The sequence below is a fragment of the Trachemys scripta genome, chromosome 3, assembly GCF_013100865.1.
Source record: "Trachemys scripta elegans isolate TJP31775 chromosome 3, CAS_Tse_1.0, whole genome shotgun sequence".
In the NCBI taxonomy this organism is placed as follows: Eukaryota; Metazoa; Chordata; order Testudines; family Emydidae; genus Trachemys; species Trachemys scripta.
This window is the reverse complement of record NC_048300.1, coordinates 61262449-61283831: the sequence shown is the minus strand read 5'-3', so window position 1 is coordinate 61283831 and position 21383 is coordinate 61262449. Positions and strand designations below refer to the sequence as shown.

General features: G+C 51.2%; 1 protein-coding gene across 3 annotated transcripts; it reads right to left on the bottom strand.

Annotated features, from left to right (window-relative positions):
- Positions 1 to 513: 513 nt before the first annotated feature.
- Positions 514 to 19390, bottom strand: DLK2 (delta like non-canonical Notch ligand 2). Of its 3 annotated transcripts, none has more exons than XM_034764891.1 (6): positions 19030 to 19390; positions 11291 to 11392; positions 9027 to 9090; positions 4903 to 5033; positions 3579 to 3723; positions 514 to 2945 (listed from the first exon to the last, which is right to left on the bottom strand). In XM_034764891.1, exons 1-6 carry the CDS (start codon positions 19109 to 19111, stop codon positions 2168 to 2170), a joined length of 1302 nt encoding a protein of 433 aa, XP_034620782.1. In that variant the 5' UTR covers positions 19112 to 19390; the 3' UTR covers positions 514 to 2167. The 3 variants fall into 3 exon arrangements, with proteins under 3 accessions (XP_034620782.1, XP_034620784.1, XP_034620783.1); XM_034764893.1 differs by lacking the exon at positions 19030 to 19390 and adding an exon at positions 14681 to 14752; XM_034764892.1 differs by lacking the exon at positions 19030 to 19390 and adding an exon at positions 14372 to 14517.
- Positions 19391 to 21383: the final 1993 nt, after the last annotated feature.

The window sequence follows — 21383 nt, the reverse complement described above, 5'->3', positions numbered from 1 at the left end:
TGGGGGTTTTCCTCCATCCTTTGGCCTGGGATCTCTCCCCATTTCCCCTCCCACTGCCCATAGTCAGGCTAGACAGACTCAACCCATCTTGCTCCCTCCTACTGTACAGTTTGGGGACTCTGCCATTACCCCACAGCCCAGCCCCTGTATCCAGCACTCTGAGGCTGCCTGTAGCAGAAGCAAACCCTCCTCCAGGCTGACTTGAGACACAGGTGCCCCTTTCCTGCACCTGAGGCTGCAGGACCCAGCTGCATCCCTGCAGGGTGCCCTGGTCCCTCTCTGCTCATTGAGCTGTAGCCCACTGTCTTTTGGTCTTAGGGGTGATTGAGGAGCCCCTAGCAGGCCCCATGGGTTAGAGGGTCTCTCTAGGGTACAGCATGAGAATCAGGTATTAGAGGGGTTATGGGGCAGCTCCTCTGGCAAAGATTTAGGGTGGACTTGGACCACGGCAGAGAGAGAACACCACCGGCAAAGGGCTCTGCTCGTGGACTTGTTAGGCTCCATGCTGGTTCTGGTATTTTATTTGATAAAGTTACATCATCCATCAGTGTATTAAAAAAAAAAAATCTACCTCGTCAAGCCCTAATCTCCCCTCCCTCCAGCCCCTTTGCCTGCTCTGCCTCATTCCCAGGCAGGAGCCCTCCCTTCCACCTGGGGCTCTAGCTCCTTTACCTTGGCTGTGGCATGGCCTCTGTGGACCCTGCCTGAATACGACATAGCAAGGCTGTGGGGCAGTGATGAGAAACAGGGAAACTTTCTCACCTTTGTTTGAGGCATGGTGTCTAGCCCTATGCTGTCCCTGGCCGGGAGGGGGTGAACGCTCTGTCAACGGTGATTGGACGGGACCAGCCAGGAGATGACCTAGATTCATGGTTAAATGTCCTATTCCCTCTGCTGTGTCTTAGGGATGAGGATGGGTGCGTTTCCTACTGAAAGGTGCACCAATGGCTGCTGAGCAGGTAGGGCCACCTTTCTGTTCCCCAGGGCTATACGAAACTTTAATCTGCCCCTACATCCCCTAGAGAGAGCCTCGCCCTCACTTTATATTGAAAAGTGCTACAATAGCTGGTTTTAGGTTACTCCCAGCTCTGCCTTGGGGAGGCAGTCAGGGACTGGGACCTGGACTACTACCGAACCAACCAAAACTCACTTCCAGCCTCCTCCATATTCAATTCCACCTGCAGGGATCTGTGGTAGGGGCCAGCCCAGTCCTCCACAACACTAGAGGGGAGCTGGCTTTGTGTTTATAACACATCTGGCTCTGGCTCTCCCCCACAGTGAGTGGGGAAGTGGAAGCATGTGCTGGGGTGGGGAAGGAGCTTTGTGAATTACTATTAGAACACACCCAAACCAGCTCAAATGGTTTGGTAAAGGGGAAAAAGACACATGGATCATCAGCAGCAAGGTACAAAACATTCTCACAAGAAGAAGGGACATGATATCAGGTAGAAAAGGGCAAGATGGGCTTTTGAGCCACCTCTGGAGTCTCTCCCAACCAGCTCACAGGACCACCAGGCTATGGAGGGAGCCTGTTTGCTCACTCCTTGCGGCTGTGCAGTTTGAAACAGACAAACCATGGCCACCAGAAAGAGCTGGGAACCCCACAGCACTACAGAAGGGCAGACACAGAGCACAACAGCTCCAGAAGCCCTAGCCCCAGTGTGAACAACCAGCCAAAGATGGTACTAGTGGCAGCACTAGGAATTACCCAGCATCCAGGGGCCTGGCAACGTTTGAGTTTCTCAGAGGGTCGTGCCCTCTTCTGCTCTGGCACAATCAGTCTCATTTCTAGCATGGTTTAGTACAAGATGGTACCAATGTCTTCTGGTGCTAGCTGACAAAGTCAGTGTGCTGCCACTTCCAGTAGTGAGCTGTTCTGCCTCAGCCCTTGCTTTGGACTCCTAGGTACACCTGGTTGATGGAGATGGATTAGATCCAGGACAGGCTGGTCACACCCTGTTCGAGAGTTCTGTTTTCAAATACAAATTCGCTGCCCTGTGGAAACCCCCTCCCCACTGAATCACAGACCAGGTTGCACCAAAGACCTTTAGTACTTTGGAGATACCCAACCAGAATGACTCCCAGGGCACAGTTTGAAGGGTTTATTGGCATGACTGCAGGCAGGGCCCCTGGCTTGGGGCAGCATCCTCACAGAGTGCCAGAGTCCTCACAGTTCTGTTGTCTTCCTGGGCTCTACCATGATTGTATTTAACATGCCCACTTGACATTCTTGTTCCTGGAGCTTCCTTGCAGCCTGTGAGGGGCTTTGGCACCAGTTTGACCTCCGACGCCCTCTCTGCCAGTTCCGCAGCATTAACAGTATGGTCACCAGGACCAGCGCAGCTGTGAGTATCCCAAACACCAGCACGGTCACCAGCTGAGACTCACTCAGCCCTGCGTCCCGCTGGGTCACCACCTCTTTCACAGAAATTTTCAACAGCCCTCCCCCACTGGCTTTCTCGCTGTGGTTGGCAACCCGCCTCCCAGTAACCACAGTCCTGACTGGCTCGGGCTGCGTAACTCTGAGATGCTCGCTGGTTGTGCTTTTCACAGCACCGTTGTTCTCCCTGTCAGCAGGAAGGTAGAAGGTGACCCAGGTCGGTTCTGGAGTGGAGACCTCACACGTTTTGCCAGTAAAACCATCGGGACACAAGCAGTCAAAATCATTGATGCGATCATAACACTTTGCCCCATTTTTGCACGGGCGGCTGGCACAGTCGTCAATGTTGATGGTGCAGAAACGGCCTTCGAAGCCCACCTGGCACAGGCAGGAAAAGCGGTTGATACCATCATGGCAGGAGGCACCGTTGGCACAGGGACGCATCAGGCAGTCATCTACATCGTTCTCACAGAGGGCACCAACAAAGCCAGCCAGGCACCTGCAGGTGAAGTTCCTAGCAAAGCCGTTCTCGTCCTGGCACTGGCCACCATTCCTGCATGGAAACCTACAGGCAGAGAGCAGGGACTGATCACAGGCCTGGATAGGACATGTCTCTGGCCCCAGATAGACTTGCATTCTCAGGGTGAAATGCACTCATGGGCTTAAGTGGTGCATAGACCTTGTGTTTGCTCTCTGCACAAGGAGGAATTCCACCCATAAGCGGGAGAGAGGAAAGGCAGGTGTTTAGGTCCCTGTTGCACAGAGGGGAGAAAGGCCCCCAAAGTTGTCCCTATGCACATGCACAGACACACCTGGAGCACAGCTACCTCCCACCCTTCTAGAGAGTGTGGCCGAGTCACTGGCCAATCCCACATCAGGAAAGGCCTAAAGCCAAACATTACAAAGAGGAAGGCTGACTCCCAGTAAGTTTCCCTGAGTGCAAAGCAGAGACAGGGTCACTGCATTAACTGGGAGTGACTAGAATCTGCTCTGATTACAGCTCAGACTCCATTCGCTGTGGGAGCTGCCGTTACAGTCAGCTAAACCAAAGTTCCCCTAAGGACTAGGAAGGTTTTGGCTTAATGCCATAAGCATGGAAATCCACAGCTAATGATCCAAGCTGGGCTACTGATTGGTAGAGTAGGAGCTGGAGCTAATGCCTTATGTAATCTCTGCCTGCCCTGCTGCTCTCTCTCACCCTGCCTTCTCACATGGCCCTGTCTTCCGCTCACAGTCCTTCCCATGGAAGCCCTCAGGACACAGGCAGGAATACTCCCCGTCCCCGTCGTAGACACACTCGGCCCCGTTCTGGCAGGGGAGCTCGTGTTCACAGATGTGTACGTCTGAGGAGAGAGAAAGGGGAGGCATTTGGTGAGCTGAGCTGGGTGCCAGCAAGAACTGTCAACCCCACCCCGAAGGGAAAAGATGAATCATGAGCGGCAGCTTCCCTCAGCCCCAGCAGCATGGCTTTTACACAGAACTCATTGGGGTACAACTCAATCAGTTCCCTGCCATTGCCTCAGGCACTGGAGCACCTCGGTCCCTCCTGTTCTCTGCCTGTGGCACACAGTAGTTTAGCCTTCTGAGGGCTGTAAAACTTTGGTCTAGTTCTGATGGATGGGCTTGGAGTGGGAGTGGCTGAGTAGGGTTTAATGGCCTGTGGTATAGAGGGATCAGACAGTTTAGATGAGCTGGTGGTCCCATCTGGCCTTAAAGTCTAGAACTCTTCAGCTGCCGCTCTCAAAGCACTTTTACATTGTTCTATATGGCAGGGAAAGCGAGATGCAGAGAAGGGAAGGCCCTTAGCTGCCCTGTGCTCTGAGTGCCATAGAATAACCGCATGCTGCATTCTGAACACCCTCCAGCCTGAAGAGCAGACCCCCGAGACCCCTAGCTGGACGGCAGATTAGCTATGCCATGAAGCTGCTTTGTCACTCACTTCCATTTGAAGTTGACAGAGTGAGTGGATCCCACCCAGCTGGTTGCCAAAGGCAGAAAGTGCAGATGGAAATAGAAAGCAGTGTCAGCAGTCCCAACAGTGAGAGAAAGCTAGTGAATACCACTAATGCCACTGCCTCAGGCCCATTGATATCACAGCATCACAGGCCCTGCAAACAGGGATCAGAGCCCAACAGCCCGACCACCTTCTGTAGAAAGGAAAAGGGATGGGCCAAATCTCTGATAGAAAGATAAGACCCCCAATGCAAGCATCACAATGAGAAACTGCTGGTCACCTAAACAGCTGCATCATCCTTTCATTTAGGGGATGTGTGCTGGGCTCCTGCCCTAATCATGAAAGAGTGAAAAATTCAATCTCATGGGGGATACGCTCAGGCAGCTGGATTGACACCTGGTGCCTCTAATCCCTGTGCCCTCCACATTCCCCTCCCTCGCTTTGCAGGGCAATTGGACCCTCCCCCCACCACATTTTCCCCACCCGGAGATCTTTATTGTAAACAAGTTACCTGTCACTGAACCCTTTGCTGAAGCAAACTGATTCCTGTCCAGCTGGTGGAACTTACCTTTGTCACAGAACTTGCCAGCCCAGCCATTGTCACAGATGCATTGCCAAGGCTGATGGCATGTACCATGGAGACAGCCTGGCATCCGCACACACTGCTCGCAGTACTTTCCTTCCCAGCCAGGGTCACACCTGCAAGAGGATACAGGAAGGTCAGTCCGAGCACAGCAGTATCCCCAATGGCAGCACAATATAGACAAGAACTGGATTATGTAATGGCTTAGATAAGCCTATCTTCACACACCATCCTGCGCTTGCTATAAGTGTGTGTGGTGCTTGGAAAGTCTTGTCTCAAAGCGCCCCCAGGAGACAGAAGATTGCTTCTTCTGGGGAGCCCATCAAGGCCAAGGGAGGAGGCAAAGATGACAGATCCTGGGCATGTCCACACTCTAATCATGAGGTGTAATTGCAGCTGGTGTAGAGGTACCCAAGCAAGCTTTATTGTAGCCAGCTTGGGTACCAGAAGCAGTGAAGCTGGGGCAGTGCAGGCAGTATAAGTATCCCTGGAACCATGGTTCATTCCTCTGCAGCTAGCCCATGATGCCACAGTGTCACTGCTCCAGGACTCAAGCTAGCTCTGGTATGTCTACTGAGCTGCAATCACACCCATGACTGCGGCATAAACATACGCCTGGTCTTGTTACATGGCTGCAGTAGCATTTTGTGTGTACATGTCAAACGCTGCTACTGAATTTATTTTCTCCCACAAAAGCTGGAATAGCAGCACTCAGCACACACTTTCACACTCTTCAGCGTCAAAGCCCTTTCCCAACATTTAATGCCTTATTCCTCCTAAAGGATGGAGGTAAATATTATCTGCACTTTACAGATGTGGGAATTGAGGCAGAGAAGAAAAGGGATTTACCCTACAAGGCTACATAGGGTGGCAGAGGCAGAGTGGGTAACAGAACCCAGACATTTGCTAACAGCCTTGATTGTAATTGCTAGTCCACATTGTCCTCCTCCAGGTAATCTGCTCTGTATCCAAGTATCAAATTAGGCAGAAAGAAAACGCCTGTACCCTTCCAGCCAAGCTAAAGGGCAGGTAGCAGGCACCATCAGGAATGCAGAATTCCCCTCAGGGCCTCGTAGCTTTGTACATTTTGTTGCCTTCTTTGTACTAGTATAATTTGTCCATATTCTTCCTGCAACAAAGCTGCCAGCTCAAGCGCCCCCCCCGCCTCTCTGGCTCTGGTGCTGCAGCAACCTTTGCCTCAGTTTTCCCCTACTGTCCTTTGGCCTACTCCAGCCATAAGATTGTCTTTGCCCTCTGGCCAGACCAATTTGCAAATTCCTGCCCTTCCCAGGGCCAGTGAGTCCTTTACCAAAGGACAAAAGAAATATCAACAAAACCAAATCTTCAGCTCTCGGCTGACTGCCTCTTCCTCACAAGTGCGCTTCATCTCCTACAGACTGTCCCCATACCTTGTCAGGCTCCTGTGCCTTGGACAACCCACTGTCCAGGGGCAGCACATTCCTTCCCTCCCTCAGGGATTCAGGAAGGCTATAACTCCTCAGGGTCCCTGTCTCCAGTCAGGCTTCCAGATCCCTCCTGCAGTAGCCAGCCAGCCTGCCTGCCCGCCCTGTTCCTCAGCCTCCTATCAAACTGTTTCCTAGAGTGGAAACTTTCTACCTCCTCTCCTCTGAGTCTCTCCTCCCTAACTGGGTTCACCCAGCTCTTTATAGAAACAAGCCCTGCTCTTCCCCCAGCTGGACTTTATCTCTAACTAGGCCTGGCCTACCCTCCAGGTATGAGCAGGCAGGTTAATTGGTTTCTCAGGCCCATATTAACCCTTGCCCAGCACATGTGGGATGAACACCCCATCACACTTCCTGAATTATGGGACTCAAGGCACTGCACAATAATCCAGATGTGAAGCCATGCACAGTATTCCAGATGGGATCCATGTATAGTATCACCTTATTCTACAAGCTCACCATAGGAGTGTGATGGAGAAACCAGTCATTGCAGTACACAGCAGCATTCTAGACCTAACAGGACAGTGGGCACTAATTGTAAGTGTTTCCTGATTGGACAGTGCCCGACTCCCCAGTGGGGAAAGAAGAGATTACGTGTCTGAGAAAGAGAGCACCTAGATGAAAGTAGAACTGAGCTGAGGTGACAGAGCAGGGAAGACATACAAATCGGACTCAAAATGTATCACAGAATTAAACCTCACAAACTCAATGCAGTGCCTACAATCCCAATAGACTCCAGCAAGATGGCATACCCACTGCTGAATTGCCGCTGAAACCGTGGGACCGGCGGAACTCCCGCAGGCACGCCGCTGAAGGCTGCCAGACTGCCGCTCTCACAGTGACCGGCACGCTGCCCTCCACGGCTTGCCGCCCCAGGCACACGCTTGCTGCGCGGTTGCTTGGAGCCGCCCCTGGAGGTCAGAGCTACGATAATGGTGCCAACATAAGAGGAAAAAACAGAGGAGTGCAGACACGGATCCGAGAGTTAAACCCTCAAGCTTTTTTTCTCCAATGAAGTTCTCATTCATTGAACTTGGTGGTCAGTGATGCAGCATCAGCTTCTAGTGAGGCTGCTGAATTTTTTAATGTAATTCAGAGCATCTATGTATTTTTCTCTGCATCAACTCATCAATGACAAATTTTGAAGCAACATCTGGGAACATCCTCTCTGACACTGAAACCACTGAGTGCCACACAATGGGAAAGTCGAGTGGAGGCGATAAAGCCTATCAAACACCAAATTGGGAAGATAGATGATGCCATACTTGCCATTATGAAGGATAATGCTATGACAGGAACTGTTCGTGGGAAAACAGTGGCAGAAGGAAATGGAATCACCAGAAACATACATAATTTCACATTTCTGTGTGGCTTAGTGTTATGGCATGACATACTGTTTGAAATAAATGTTGTAAGCAAGAGACTCCAAGGTGTTGACTTTGATATATCTGGAGCAATGGAACAACTGGACAAAGCAAAGTCATACCTACAGTCTTACCGATCAGATGAGGGATTTCAAAATGTTCTGAAGAGTGCACAGAAGTTGGCAGAGGAACTTCACACTGAAGCTATTTTCCCACCCATTCAAGAATACAAGAGTCACCGAAGAAGAAGACATTTTGATTACGAGGCATGGGATAATCCCATAAGAGACCCCAAACAACAATTCAAAGTTGAATTATTTACCAGGTGCTAGATTGTGCAATACAGTCAGTTGAAGAATGTTTCATGCAGCTCAAGGATCACAGCAGTATATTTGGGATGTTGTATGATATTCCAAAACTCCTCACTGTACCTGAAGAAGGCCTACACCAGCAATGCAGGGCACTAGAGACAGTGTTGACACATGATGACATGCGCAATATTGATGCAAGTGATTTAGGTGATGAACTGAAAGCCCTTTAAAGACACATTTCAGCAGGATCAACTCCAAAGGCTGTTCTGGAATATATGTACACAAATAAGATGACCACCCTTTTTCCAAATGCTTTTGTTGCTCTGCGCATACTTCTAACACTTCCTGTAACAGTTGCCAGTGGAGAACGCAGCTTCTCCAAGCTGAAGTTAATAAAAACACATCTACGCTCCACAATGACACAGGAGAGGCTGGTCGACCTTGCAACCATCTTAATAGAGCATGAGCTGGCCCAGACTGTGGACCTTCAGGAAGCAGTTCAAATCTTTGCAACCAAGAAGACATGGAAAGCACCACTTCGATTATTCAAACAGATAAAAATGCCAGTGTTTACTATGCAGACAAGAAAAGTTACATTTGCTCTTCAGGCATTTGAAAGTTAAGTGTTACTTAAAATTTTTGAACAAGGCATTTTAAGTTGTTAGTTCTCCTTTATTGGGGTAGGTAGCAGAGCAGTACCATGAGAGGAGCAGAACAGGAAGAAGGCAGAATTGAGACCTTTCAAAGTTTTGGCCCAAGCAAGGGGGCATGGGGGCATCATTTGAGCTCCCCGCCTCAGGTGCCAAAATGTTGTGGGCCGGCCCTGGTTGAGTAGGATGAAACCCTTTGCATTCCTTGACCTAGGAAAGGGTTTGGATGTCCCAGGGAAACAGTGCGTGGAGCGAGAGATCAGCTGTCCTAGGAATGGTTAAAGTTTAAATGCACCCACACCAGAATTCCAAACACCATACCTGCACTTGCCGTCCTGGTCACAGCAGCCGTGGGCCAGGTTACAGCGCTCACTGCAGTCATCACCTGCAGGACAGGGCAGAGAATGGGAGTTAGTGCACAAGGAGGTCAGAAAAGCAAGCACTTGCTAACATAAACCAGTGCATGCAAGCCCCAGGGTTCCAGAACTGCTCATGCCAAGGGCCCCTATTAGGTTAGATCTATCCACAGTGAGGGCCTGGGGCCATAGACCCCTTTTATCTTGCAAATGCTCACTTCCCCCTCCTCTATTTATCTCTGTCTGCCCCTCATTATGTCACAGCTACCCCACAGGGTGTGAGGGCTTTATAAGAGACCATCTGCACAGGGAAGGATCAGACAGTGAGGACTAGGTGCACAGAAACAGTTAGTACTTGTATGACAACAGCATTTGGGGACCCCAGTCAAGAATTAAGGGCAACGGCGTGCAAGCTGCTGTATAAACAAGACAATCCCTGCCCCAGAGAGCTCACAATCTAGGGCTGTGACAAGACACAGTGGGTAGGTGGCTGAAACACTGTGTCTTTGTTTAGAAAACTAACAATGTGCTTGAAAATTATGTATTGGGATCATGTCCTTCACCCTGTCTGTGGCACTTTCCTAAGACTGCCTATTCTGGGAGGGAACGTGTATTACTTGTTGGTTTACAGCACCCAGCCCAATAGGGCCCAATCCTATTGGGGCCTCCAGGTGCTACTATACTATAATAAATAATAATGATAGTAAAGTCTAGGACTAGCTTCTGAGCAGAAATCTGAGGGGCTTAAGGGCCTTGAGAAGGATTCCTTTTGTTCTAAAGATTCTAAACATTTGTGTCCTTTGGGAAAAGCCAAGTTTCCCCAAGAAGTGAGGTGAGTGAGGCTGGACTGGCACCGTCTCAGTCCCCAGCAGTTCCTCTATCCCTAGGGCTGCAGATGCTTTCAGAGTACTATGCTGCGAGGCTCTGCCAAGGCCAGGTTGTGAGTGACAATCCCTCACTCTGTTGCACAGAGGAAGGCGAGCATGGGGCAGTATAACCTGATAGGTGTCAAGTTCTGTTTATTTATTTAAAGGCCCCAACGGCTGTAACTGAGCCATGGCCTGGCCCTGCTGCTCCTCCTCCCCACCACTGGCCTCCTTTCTTCAGTCAGGTGTCTCATCTCCAGGCCTCTTCCCTCCTGTTCATTGCTCTCTGCCTCGGGCCACCTGCTCTCTCCTTCCTGTTTACTGATTATCACTGAGACATGGTGGCTTTGCAGGGCTTAGGAGTGGCCACTAGACCGAGTCCAGAGCTCTCAGTCCCACATCATCTTGGGACTAGGACAAGCAGGAGGAGCTCCACTCCCCACCATGGTTACTCTTAGACTTTGAGAGCCAGGGGCATGAACAAAGTAAACAGCTTCTCATCCTGCCCCCTGTCCAGCAGGTGTCACTGCACACCTGAAACATGGACTGGAGTCAGACAAAGAGAGCAGGAAGAGAGACCTGCATGGGGTAGGAATGGGAGAGCAGAAGCAAATGTCAGGAAATTGGACCTCTTATCTCAGGGACTGAGCCTCCTTCAGCCCTATCTTGGAGATGGAGGACCAGTAGCTGATTGAGTCCATCTCCCCTTGGCCGGTGCTGGATCTCGAGTCCCATCAGCAGAGCTTATATCAGGCTCCCAGCAAAAGAGACTTTCTCTAAGCTACACCACATGGAACACGAGAAGTCAGAGGGGATGGCGACTCCCTCTGGCCTAGACCAGGACTAGAAACTCCCATAACGTGCCATGGCTAATCTGGAGCAGCATGCGGGGCCAGTTCAGCCTGTGGCTGAGTACTATCTTGTTTCATGTCTATAAGCACTCTGCAATGGTGGGTGCTTTGTGGCTTCACCACTTAATTGGGGCAAATTCAGGATCCGAGCTGGCCTTTTGCATTCCTCCTGCCTTTCCCTGCCTCTTGGAACTGTTGTGTCCATTACTATAATCCAGCTATTTTTACAGAAAGTGAGCTCCGTATGTAGCCCAAGGGAGTCCTACCCTCTGTCCCCTTGGGTATTGCCAGGCACTGCACTGATATGACACTCCTGGAAAGCAGAGCAAAGAGCCTTTCTGACTGCAGCCAGTCATGCACAGTATGCCTACTGGCTAAGCAGAGCCTCTGCTCTCATCTGTCAGATCAGCTTCCTTTTGCTGGATAGCAGTGATGTGAGGAGACTTCAGCAGCACCAAGGTGGGTTTGGAAGGATGGACACAGGAGCAAGACACATGTCTACTGAGTCTCACCTTGGGCAAGATGGTGATGGGCCAAGAGGATCCAAACCAAGGACATGAGCTGAAGACAGAAACTTCTAAGCATGGTCAATGTGGCCCCACCGAGATGAACACCTACAGAGACATAAAGAGCACAGTCAGAAAAACCCTACACCCACCCCCCTGCAGCCTTGTTGGGTTTGCTTCACACATCCCTTTCTCCCCATCATCCTATTTCTGTGAGTTCTGAGTTCACATGCATTTTTACAAGGATTGTCCACTTGTCACATTCTCACTACATCTCTCCACCATGTCCTTCTGGGCTCCCTCCTCTCCTGGGGACAACCAGAACTCCATGGTTCAAACAACCTCCTTTAAATGTATAAAGCAGAATTATATCGGAGTACTGTATATAATGACTAAGGATATTAAATTGGAGCCCATCCATGTATCTCAGCCTTCCCCTCAAGCAACCCCACTTCCCCGGCATAGGGGAACCATCCCCATTTTCATTCAATACTGAGATCACCCACATGACTCTGCCAATGCATCTTAACTGCATTCTGAATGGACGGGTGACACTCTCTGAGGTGCAGCTCAGGCTGTGCTGAGGAGGTTGTTTCTCAGTCCTAACTGCCTCTGCAATCAGTGCAGCCAATTGCACTCAGATGTAGAGCTGGTGACTTTATGTCCTCTCACTAGGCTCTGAGCTGCAGCTAGCAAACCTAATAAAGCCGATGGCTAAGCAGGGAAATTGCTTCTGTCTCTGCCAGACTCAAAAGGGGGAGGGAGGAAAATAAATCCCTCCAACTCTGGCAGGTGGTCAGTACTGTCAGGAGCAACATCTGCAGGACATGGGAGTGGGGTAAAGGCTCCTAGATTTGGGGGTAAAGCTTAAAGAAGCAAAAGCAAAGATTCCCTTCCTAATTAACTGTAGTTCTTTCTTTCCTGTTTCTCCTGCCTTCCTGCGGAGCCACTGGGAGGCCCAATGTTTCTGAGTCCATTTATTTTCCATCCACTGCTTGCCCTCCTGGAGCAGCACTACTACGTCCCCAAAAGGTCTTGTTCCTTCATAGCTTTCTGGGGCAAATTGGGACTGTTATGGGCAGGCAAATGTAGGGTGACACAATAGGGACAAAAATATAACCCGATCAGAAGGGGCAGGGAATTTTCCTAGGAGAATGATGAGCATATGGAGGGACTCTACCCAAACGTGTGGATGGGAAGGACAGGGGCTGTTCTACCTTAAGGATGGCTTGCAAGCAATGCAGTGCTGGGCTGAGCTGAGCTAATACTTGGATGGGAAACTTCCTAGGATTCAGGCAGCAGACAGACTCTTCAGGAAGTGACACTGGTACCTCAGAAGGGGGCTGGCCTGAATCTGGCCTGTCCTGTTGTCTTAGAGGTACGGTGCTGCTAGAAGCATCATTCAAATGAGTTGCAGAACCAAGATTCTAACCACCTGCGGTCATTACAAGTCCCATGGCACTTCTGATTAGCCTGACCAAATTCCACCACAGATAATTACATTCTACCTCCCTGAATTCCCCCTGCAGTTACATTTGGGCACAGGATTCTCCTTCACTTCCTGTCCTAAAGTGCTGTACAGTGTTGGTGTGAGCTGTTGAACAGCTGCTGCATTTCAGGCGAGGGTGAAGTGATTCCTGTGAATCTTATAAAATAATTTAGGGATTAGGGCTGAACAGTTGGCAGCATGTTCCTCTGGGGCCGTTAGGAGCTGAGCCTCATACCACATGTCATTGAAAAGGTCATTTTCCCTTAGATTTCTCATGAAGTCTCCCAGTTTGAGGCATGACCTCAGACTTAATGCCATCAAATTGTGGACATTATTCCCAATGCTTTACCTGCAGCTCAGGCAGCACCTTCCAGCACTAGTGGGGAGGCAGCAGGCAAAGACTGTGGGATCCTTTGGGATTAAAGGCTCTAAATAAACATAAGGTGTTCTGACAATGCATAGGCGGTATGAGCAGTATTTGTACTGTGGCTAGGTCTTTATTCCAAGCCCTGGGTCACTCTCATGAACTGAGGGAACTTTCCCCTTTCAATACTCCTGTATTTATGAGGCTTGCTGAGTAGGGTTTCTGCAGGCTACCAGATCAGCGGGTGCTGGGTGAATTGGTGGATGGGGTGGGGGGTTGGTGGCTGAGGATTACTGGATCACAGCTCGATGGCTGGGGTTTCCAGGTGCTATGGCTCACACCTCTAAGCTCTGCTCCTCACCTAGAGCTGCCCTCCTGACCTCTCTGCTTCCTTAGCATTGACTTCACAGACACACCAGTTTGCCCTCCAAGTGAGTGTCACACAGGGAGGCGACGACTCCCTACATCTCTCTCTTTTTTGGGAGAGGGAGTTAAACTAAACTAGCTGTAAATGAAGACAGAGCACAAAGTGGATCAGCTGAGAAAAGCAACCACCTCAGAGCAAAGTGGAAGGATTATCCCCTGCCCCCAGATGCTTTTGGAGGGGATGCCCCTGAATCTCTCTCTGGCACACCCTGATATTGCTCTAGGTCCACATTCTGGCTCCTTGAGGCCAGGGCCCGATCTCCACCTGGCAGGATGGTGTGTGCAGGGGGTGCTGCCCCTTGGGGTGCACTCCTCGAGGTTCGGTGTTTGGGGGGAGCACTGCCAGCCCTGTCACCCCCTGATTCCTGTGCACTCACGTGGGATCTCTGCATCCAGCCTGACCCCCAGCCCAGAACGGCCCTGCCCCGCGGGTTGGGGGCGAGAAGAGAGGGACCTGGGGCCAGGACTCCGGGACTGCAGCAGACGCCTCCATTCCTGCCCCCGGACCAGCTGCAGGGGGCTCGCTTAGTGCATACACGTGCTGCCCCCGACTCACCTCAGCCACATCCCCCTCCCCAGGCGACCGGCCCTGAAGGGGGCGCCTCCCCATAGCAAAGGCCGCTGGGCACCAAGAGCCTGGACTCCAGCTGTGCGGTGGGGCAGCACCTCTGCCGGCTCCTGCCCCCCGCAGGCAGCCGGATCCTCCCTCCCCTCGCGGTCCCCCACCCAGCTCAGCACCCCCCTACTCCTTCCCCAGCCCGCAGGCCGCCCCCTGAGCTCCCCACGCTGGTCCTGCCCGCCTCCTCACCTCGGCGATCGCAGCGGCTCCTTTGGCTCCCGGGGTCTAACGCGGGGAGCGGCGGAGGGGGGCTGCCATGCCCGGCCCGGCTGCGGGGGGTTCGGGAGGCGCAGGGCTGCGGAGCTGCTGCGAGGCTCCCCGCTCCGGCTGCTCCTCCCGCCGCTGCCGTGCGCTCAGGCCGGCTGCCAGGGGCTGCGTGTGGCTGCACATCCCTGCGCCCTCCCCGGGACATGCCGCCTCCCGCAGCCCGACGGCGAGCGGGAGCCAGGAAACCCAGAGCCCCCAGCCGCAGGCAGCCCCCTGCCCTGCCCCACTCACCTCTCACCGGCTCCAGCCCGGATGGCAGCGGGGAAGCCGCTTCTGCCTGAGCCGAGAGCTGGGTTGACGCCTCCCTGCCCCCTCCCAGGAGATCTTCCCCCTCCGGCCTCCCCCGCAGAATCTGCCCCAAGGTTTTTGTCCCTGTGCTTGCTCACCTAGGGGGTGGGGGGCAGCTACACACCCCTGCAAAGCAGGAGAGGAGGAGGAAGGAGAGTGCCCTGTTACAGAGCCAGAGCCCCCTGGCTCTGTCCCAAATCTGGGGAGAGGATCCCTCTGTGATGTGGAATGGCACTGCAACCCCCTAGGGTCTGCCCAGGAAACACTGAAAGCGGGTGGGGGGCTGAATAGACAAGCCCTTCCCACTGATGGGGTGCTACAGTCCCATAAGGAGTGAGGGGAGCAAGCGGGGGAATGATGTCCAGTGGGGAAGGATACAAGGAATGAAAAGCCAAGGAAAGAGAAACCACTGGGTGCCAGGAACCAGCCCCAAGGGCTGAAGAAACATGTGAAACAAGGAGAAACTCCCACACCAACTCTTGGGTTACCCCATGTCACAGGATGCTAGTCAGTGGTCATGGAGATTTTTAACTACCCATATATTGCTCGGCAGCCAGCCTAAATCTGCTTCATGGAGAGACTGACCAGCAGAGACACCAACCCAGGCTTCCTGCTGAGAATGGAGGATGACAACCAAAGATTGCAAGCGGCTTCCCATCTACATGGAGAATAGGGTGAGAGACTCCCATAACACAGCAGGGACTTGGCTTCTCTGGCATTTCTCTCCAACTTCTCCCAGTGGCACTAGCACCAGTGTGGCTCCAGCAACAGGAGCAACATTGGGAGTCCTTGGGTGAACCAATCACACAAAGATGCCACATTTTAATCACTGCATTATCTAGGACTGTCTTGATCAAGTCTTACTGCTCACACTTGCTACTTTTTTCTACATACATTTTCATACATCAGTGCTCATTCCCCCCATTATTAATCATCTCTTGAAAAATGTTTCCATCTTCTATTTTTATGTTTATATTAGAAGTACATACTAAATTATCTGAGTTAAATGAAAGCTCCTCCTTCAGCCCCTTCCTGTCTAGTTTAAAGGCTGCTCTACAAGCTCTGCCAGTTTTCACCCCAAGGGATAGCCCATTGCTTAAAGTAGAGACAGAGTAATTCTGACAGTCACTTCCCATCAGAAAAGAAATCTGAATGCTCTGTGAATCCCAGCCCTCCTCTTCATACCATCCACAAGCCACTGATTGATCTCCAGTAATCACCTTCTTCTTCCCTGCTCACTCAAGACTGCAAGGATCTCTAGGAAGCTTACTGGTGTGTCAGCCCCATCTTCAGTCAGCTGATTGCTTGTGTCTGTGTGTGCGCGTGTATAACAAGGATCTTTATGTGTGGTGACAAGGACCCCTGGGGAGCATCTGATTGTTCTGTCTGCATTTCCAAACTAACTTGCCCCTCTAAAAACTCTGTTTCCTTGCTCCTCCAGAACCTTCCATTACATGGATAAGCTCTAAGCCCTTAAGAGGTCACCTGGAGAGGTGTTGGTGCCCCAAAGCTTTCTTCACCAGACCTAGACAGAACAGCTAGTCCTCTGCAAGGCCTCTCTCCCACCCAGGAAAGCACATCCCTGTCTATTGCTGGGTAACATCCAAAGGCCCTGGCAAGTTTCATTCTTCAGCATTACCAGTCTGCTCCACCACCTGCCCACTTTCTCCTCTTCCCCTCACCTCTTGCCCAGAGTTTGCTACTTCCTACCACTCCAGAACTGCATCAGTTAACAATAGCATCAAAGCCACTAACATCACGCTCCCCTGTCTCCCAATCCTCCCAAATCTCCATCTCCACCCTCATCACATCCGATTACCTCCTCTCAGGCCCTGTCCTCTCCACTCTGTCTCTCTCTGCCAGCACTATGATCATCCATTCATTTCTTGGCAGCTCTATCCCTACCACACTCATAGCTGCAGCTCTCCTCAAGAAATTAACTTTTGACCCCAGTGCTGTCAAGCATGGCCCCAGATCAAATGTACTCTTCAAAGCAAAATACTGTTGAAAATCATCTCTGCAACACCCTCACTTCCCACACCATCCTTGGTCCATTTCAATTTGAACTCCAGAGCACTGAAAGCGCTCTCCTCAGGCACTCTCCTCCTCCCCTCTGCCATCTAGGGCTCCCTCACACTGGACCTCAGTGTAGCATTTGACATGTGCTACACATCCCCCTTGGACTTCAGGCTGGTGTCTCTGCTCCCTCCCCACCTGGGATCTTGTCTGTCTCTATAACTGTACCTCACATGTCTGTCCACCCCTTCCAACTGGAGCATATCATTTCACTTACCTCAACTATTGCACCTCCCTCCCCTTTTGTCACACACAGTGACACCTGGCTCTTAACTTGCTCCACTCAAACATCAACAAGACAGACACCCTCCCTCTTGGATGGAGGAGGACTCCCAGCTGTAGCTGCAATTCAACCACCTCCCTTCTCTCTGGTCTCTTTTCTCCTCTTGGCCCTAAGTTCCCCTAGTCTCTGAGCAAACCTTTGCACCTCAGTCTATCTTCTAGACCTTCTTTGCTGAATCGCTCCCTTCACAAGTCAGGTGTATGAGCATCCATTTCCATGGTCTCCAGAAGCCCCTCAGATCCAAACCTCAGTCTCTTCAGGACGCTTCAGTCATCTGCTCAGATGTGCATGGAACAGAACTGCTCCAGCTCTATCCTGGGAGACCTTCACTGGTTTTCCATCTTCTACAAAGTCACTAGCCTCATCTTTTTAGTAGTAGTCGTATTATCATAACACCTAGGAGACCTAGTCATGGAAGGCACTGTTCTTCAAGGCCCTTAGTGTCCTGACTCAGTCTACAACTATGACTCTACCTCTCTTGATACCAGGCATTACAGTAAAGGGGAGCAGTGAGGAGGAGAGCACATCTTCCCTTCCTCTGCTCCCCCTCCCTGGCTGGTGCTGCTAAAAGAACAGGAAGAACTCCCCTGGTGTTCAGTCTTCTTTGACCATTGCCCAGTATCCCCACTTGCTCCCTCTGCTCTGCCAAGCCCAGGCAGCACCTTGCACTGATAGCTCCTTTGCTATGGGGCATAGGCTGCTCACCTCCCTCACTCCTTATCCTTCAAACGGTACTGCCTATACCAGCTTCCTCGGACTCTACCCTGGAGTAGCAGGTGCTTGCTACTACTCACTCTTCACATATCTCCCTGTTCCCCATCCTCACCTGCTCTCACACGTTCTTATTGTGATATTGCCTTGGACTAACTGCTGGGCATTGGGAGGCCGCTAAGAGATACAATTACACTGTATTTTTCTTAGTTTGAGTGATAAGGACCACGGAGTGCAGGTGCCATTGTGTGTGCTGGTGGATTGAGTGTGTGTGCTGTTTATTTGTGTAGCCGTGGTGGTGTCAGTGTGTATGTCTGCTATAACAAAATGAATGTGTGTGTACCTGTATAATGAGAAGCACTCCATGTTAAGATCAGTGTGTGCATGTACATACAACTCACCAGGGTCTGTAAGAGGGGGAGATGGGGTTATATTGAAGTAAGTAGTACAGGACCCAGGGTTTTCCATTCTGTTCCACTCAAGGGTGAGAGCCGTGGCACTGAGTGAGTGCCATCTGGGTACAGGAGGGAACACTTGGTCACTGGAGATATAAACTCACAGGCCGTAGGGTCAATAGCTGAGAGAGGACAAAATGGGTGAATTTAAACAAATGTGACTTTTCCTTTCACTTTTTAACCATGGTCCTTGTGTGATTCTTACAGAGAGTAAGAGCTGGGGAGAAGGGAGGTAAAGAAAGTGGGGGAAGGAGACGGGGTGGAAAAGGAGTGGGAAAACACTTGCCGCTTCTTGTCTGGCACTAGGGGCTCAGAATGAATCTTCCCCAGGAGTGGAAGGCTCTCAACCTGCCCCTGCTGAATCTAGGACTTGCTATAACAATGTCCAGCTCTTTGAGATCTAGTCAGGAAAGACAACTCTTCCTGCAGCCCCGAGATTGGAAATTGGGATTCCTGCCCCCTACTGCAGGCTTAGATCCTGCTCTGCTCTCCTCTGATCACTGCTACACCATCCCCAACAGCTTCTCGCATTGAACAGCTGCTGGGTCAGAATTAGGAAGGATTTTTTTTCTAGCCATAAGAATCTGATCAGAGATTTTCCCCTGTTCAAGGAAATCCCACAAAGTGGGAACCTGGGGTTGGAATGGGATGACCTATCACCCTGCTACATTTGTGCTTCACTCCCTTGGCGCGTGCCAGCTAAACAGCCCCTCCCAGGCCACTCTTCCAAAGTGCTGTCATCACTCACATACAGCCAGAAAAATTACCTGTCAAAACCAGCTGGACCTGCTTCCCTTTCTTTTGCTGTCTGGAGCCTGTTCCTTGGAGGCAGCTGGACATCAGGGGCATGAGGCAGAAGCCGGGCTGAGAGAACAGGTGATGCTGCGGCTTCCCCTCCACTGGGGAAACCTTCCCCAAAGCAAAGAGAGAAACACTTTTCTGTGCAGAAGCCCAGTGAAAATCACCCCTTCTTGCCCCCTCTAATCCCTCCAGGCCAGGAGACAGGGGAGCAGCGGAAACCAGCTGGAGAGAGACCGCAAAAGCCACTGAGCTGCCAACTCAATTTAACATCCCATAGCTTGGCTCTCACTCCAGGTCACTCACACACACACACGCTGCACAGCATAGCACAGCACCGGGCAGGGGGTTATATATTAAAACAAATGTTCTCTCCCTCCCCCTCGCTTTTCCCATTCCACCCTGGCCCACAACAAACACCCACAGCCCACTGGCCCTGCGGCAATGTAACCCAACCCCCTGCCATTGTTCCCCCTTCCCCAAGGTCTATATTTGACTCTGCAGCAGCAGCGGCACGTGTCGGTGTCTGTGTGTGTGCGTGCACGCGCACGCTCCGATATTTGTTTGGAGCCTCATTCCCCAGATGCCCGGGATTGCTTAGAAATAGCTTCCATGGGTAGCAGGGATATGTGTGTGTGTGTGTGTACTGGGGAGGTGGGAGTGGCAGAGAGAGGGTTAAGGGCAAAGGTGAAACAGCTTCTGGCTCTTCCTGGGTAATTTTCACCATTTCAATGATCTGTCACCCTGTGGAGAGTGGCTGTGTTGAAATACAACTATGCACACACCGGACAAATGTGGTTGGGACCTGGAGCAGATCCTGGGAAGAGGAAGAATGGGAAAGGCCTAAACTCCCTCACGCTGCCCGCCCTTCCTCAGCCTGCTCTGGTGGCCGTCCTCCATTGGTACAAATGGAGTTCAGTCTCCAAGGCCCTGTCAGTCCTTTGGCCTCTCTGCTGAGGCTGCCACTGAGGACAAGCAAAGAGGCAACTAATGCCATTAGCAATGGTGGGTTTGTGGTATGCACACTGGCATAAGAGGAACTGGGCTGGGACACCCCAGGGCTCAGCTCTGCACTCTCTGCTATCTTAACCCCGCTGGGCCACCTAATGCTACATTTTCTGTACCCCAAAGTCCTTGGGGATGTTGTTCAAACCCAGTGCCAGATTCTCTCTGACCTTGAAGTCCCTGTTGCCACTGCCTAGACTCAGCACCAGACTGATTAGTTCATGGGACTTCACATCACTTTTGGCCCTGCCAGATGGCACTTCTATTTACTCTCTTGTGCCATACAAGAACAAGGGTGGGGACATTCCAATTAAATGGAAAGGCAGTACATTTAAAATTAATAAAAGCTAACCCTTTTTCATACAGAACATAAATAACCTGTTGGGGTCTATTACCAGGAGTGGGTGGGTGAGGTTCTGTGGCCTGCAATGTGCTGTAAGTCAGACTAGATGATCATGATGGTCCCTTATGGCCTTAAAGCTTATGAGTCTATAACCCCTGGAACTCACTGCCACAAAATATCAAGACAATGAGCTCCGTGGAACTCAGAAAAGGATTGGACATTTACATGGATAATGAGAACAACCGGAGTAATGATAATAAGGATTTTAAAAAATAGTTCTGAGAGGGATACAAACCCTTCAGCTCCTGGGCTCTTAAGCCACTCACTAGCTCAGAGTCATTAGGAAGAAGCAGTCTATATAAGCAGCTGTAGCAGGGTGCTGGTGCAAAAGCACCTAATTACCCCTTGCCCAGTCAGCTCCAATCAGGGGAAACAGATTGGGGCTGATGGAAAAGGCCTGATGCTGGCCTGACAAGCCAAGGGCTATAAAGGTTGGGAGGGAGCCAGAAGACATTGGGGGCAGCTAGGGGAAAAAAAACAAACAAAAAAAACAGGGAGGGAACTGGAGGCCCGCTAACAGAAGGGTGGCTCTGCCTCTGCCTGTAAAGGAGGAGATTAATCCTGTAAAGCTGTAAATAAAGACACTGGTGTTGCACAACCCTGAAGCCTCTTTGAGCCTTATGGGGGGGCAGCAAGCTGGCCCCAGTAAGAAGGGCAGGTTGCGAACCCTGTTACAGCAGGTTATTCCATAACTGTTCACTAGGGATTCTTGTACCTTCCGCAGAAGCATGAGGTACTGGCCACTGTCAAAGACAGGATTCTGGACTTTGGGCAAATCCATCCATGGAGTTGCATAGGTGCCAGCATCTGAATGGAGGGGAGGCAACATGCAGTTCCCATATTCAGAAGTTGTTTGGGCCAATGGTAAGTTGCACCCTTGCTTCAATGGCCCCATAGGGCTTTGCAGGAGTGTAG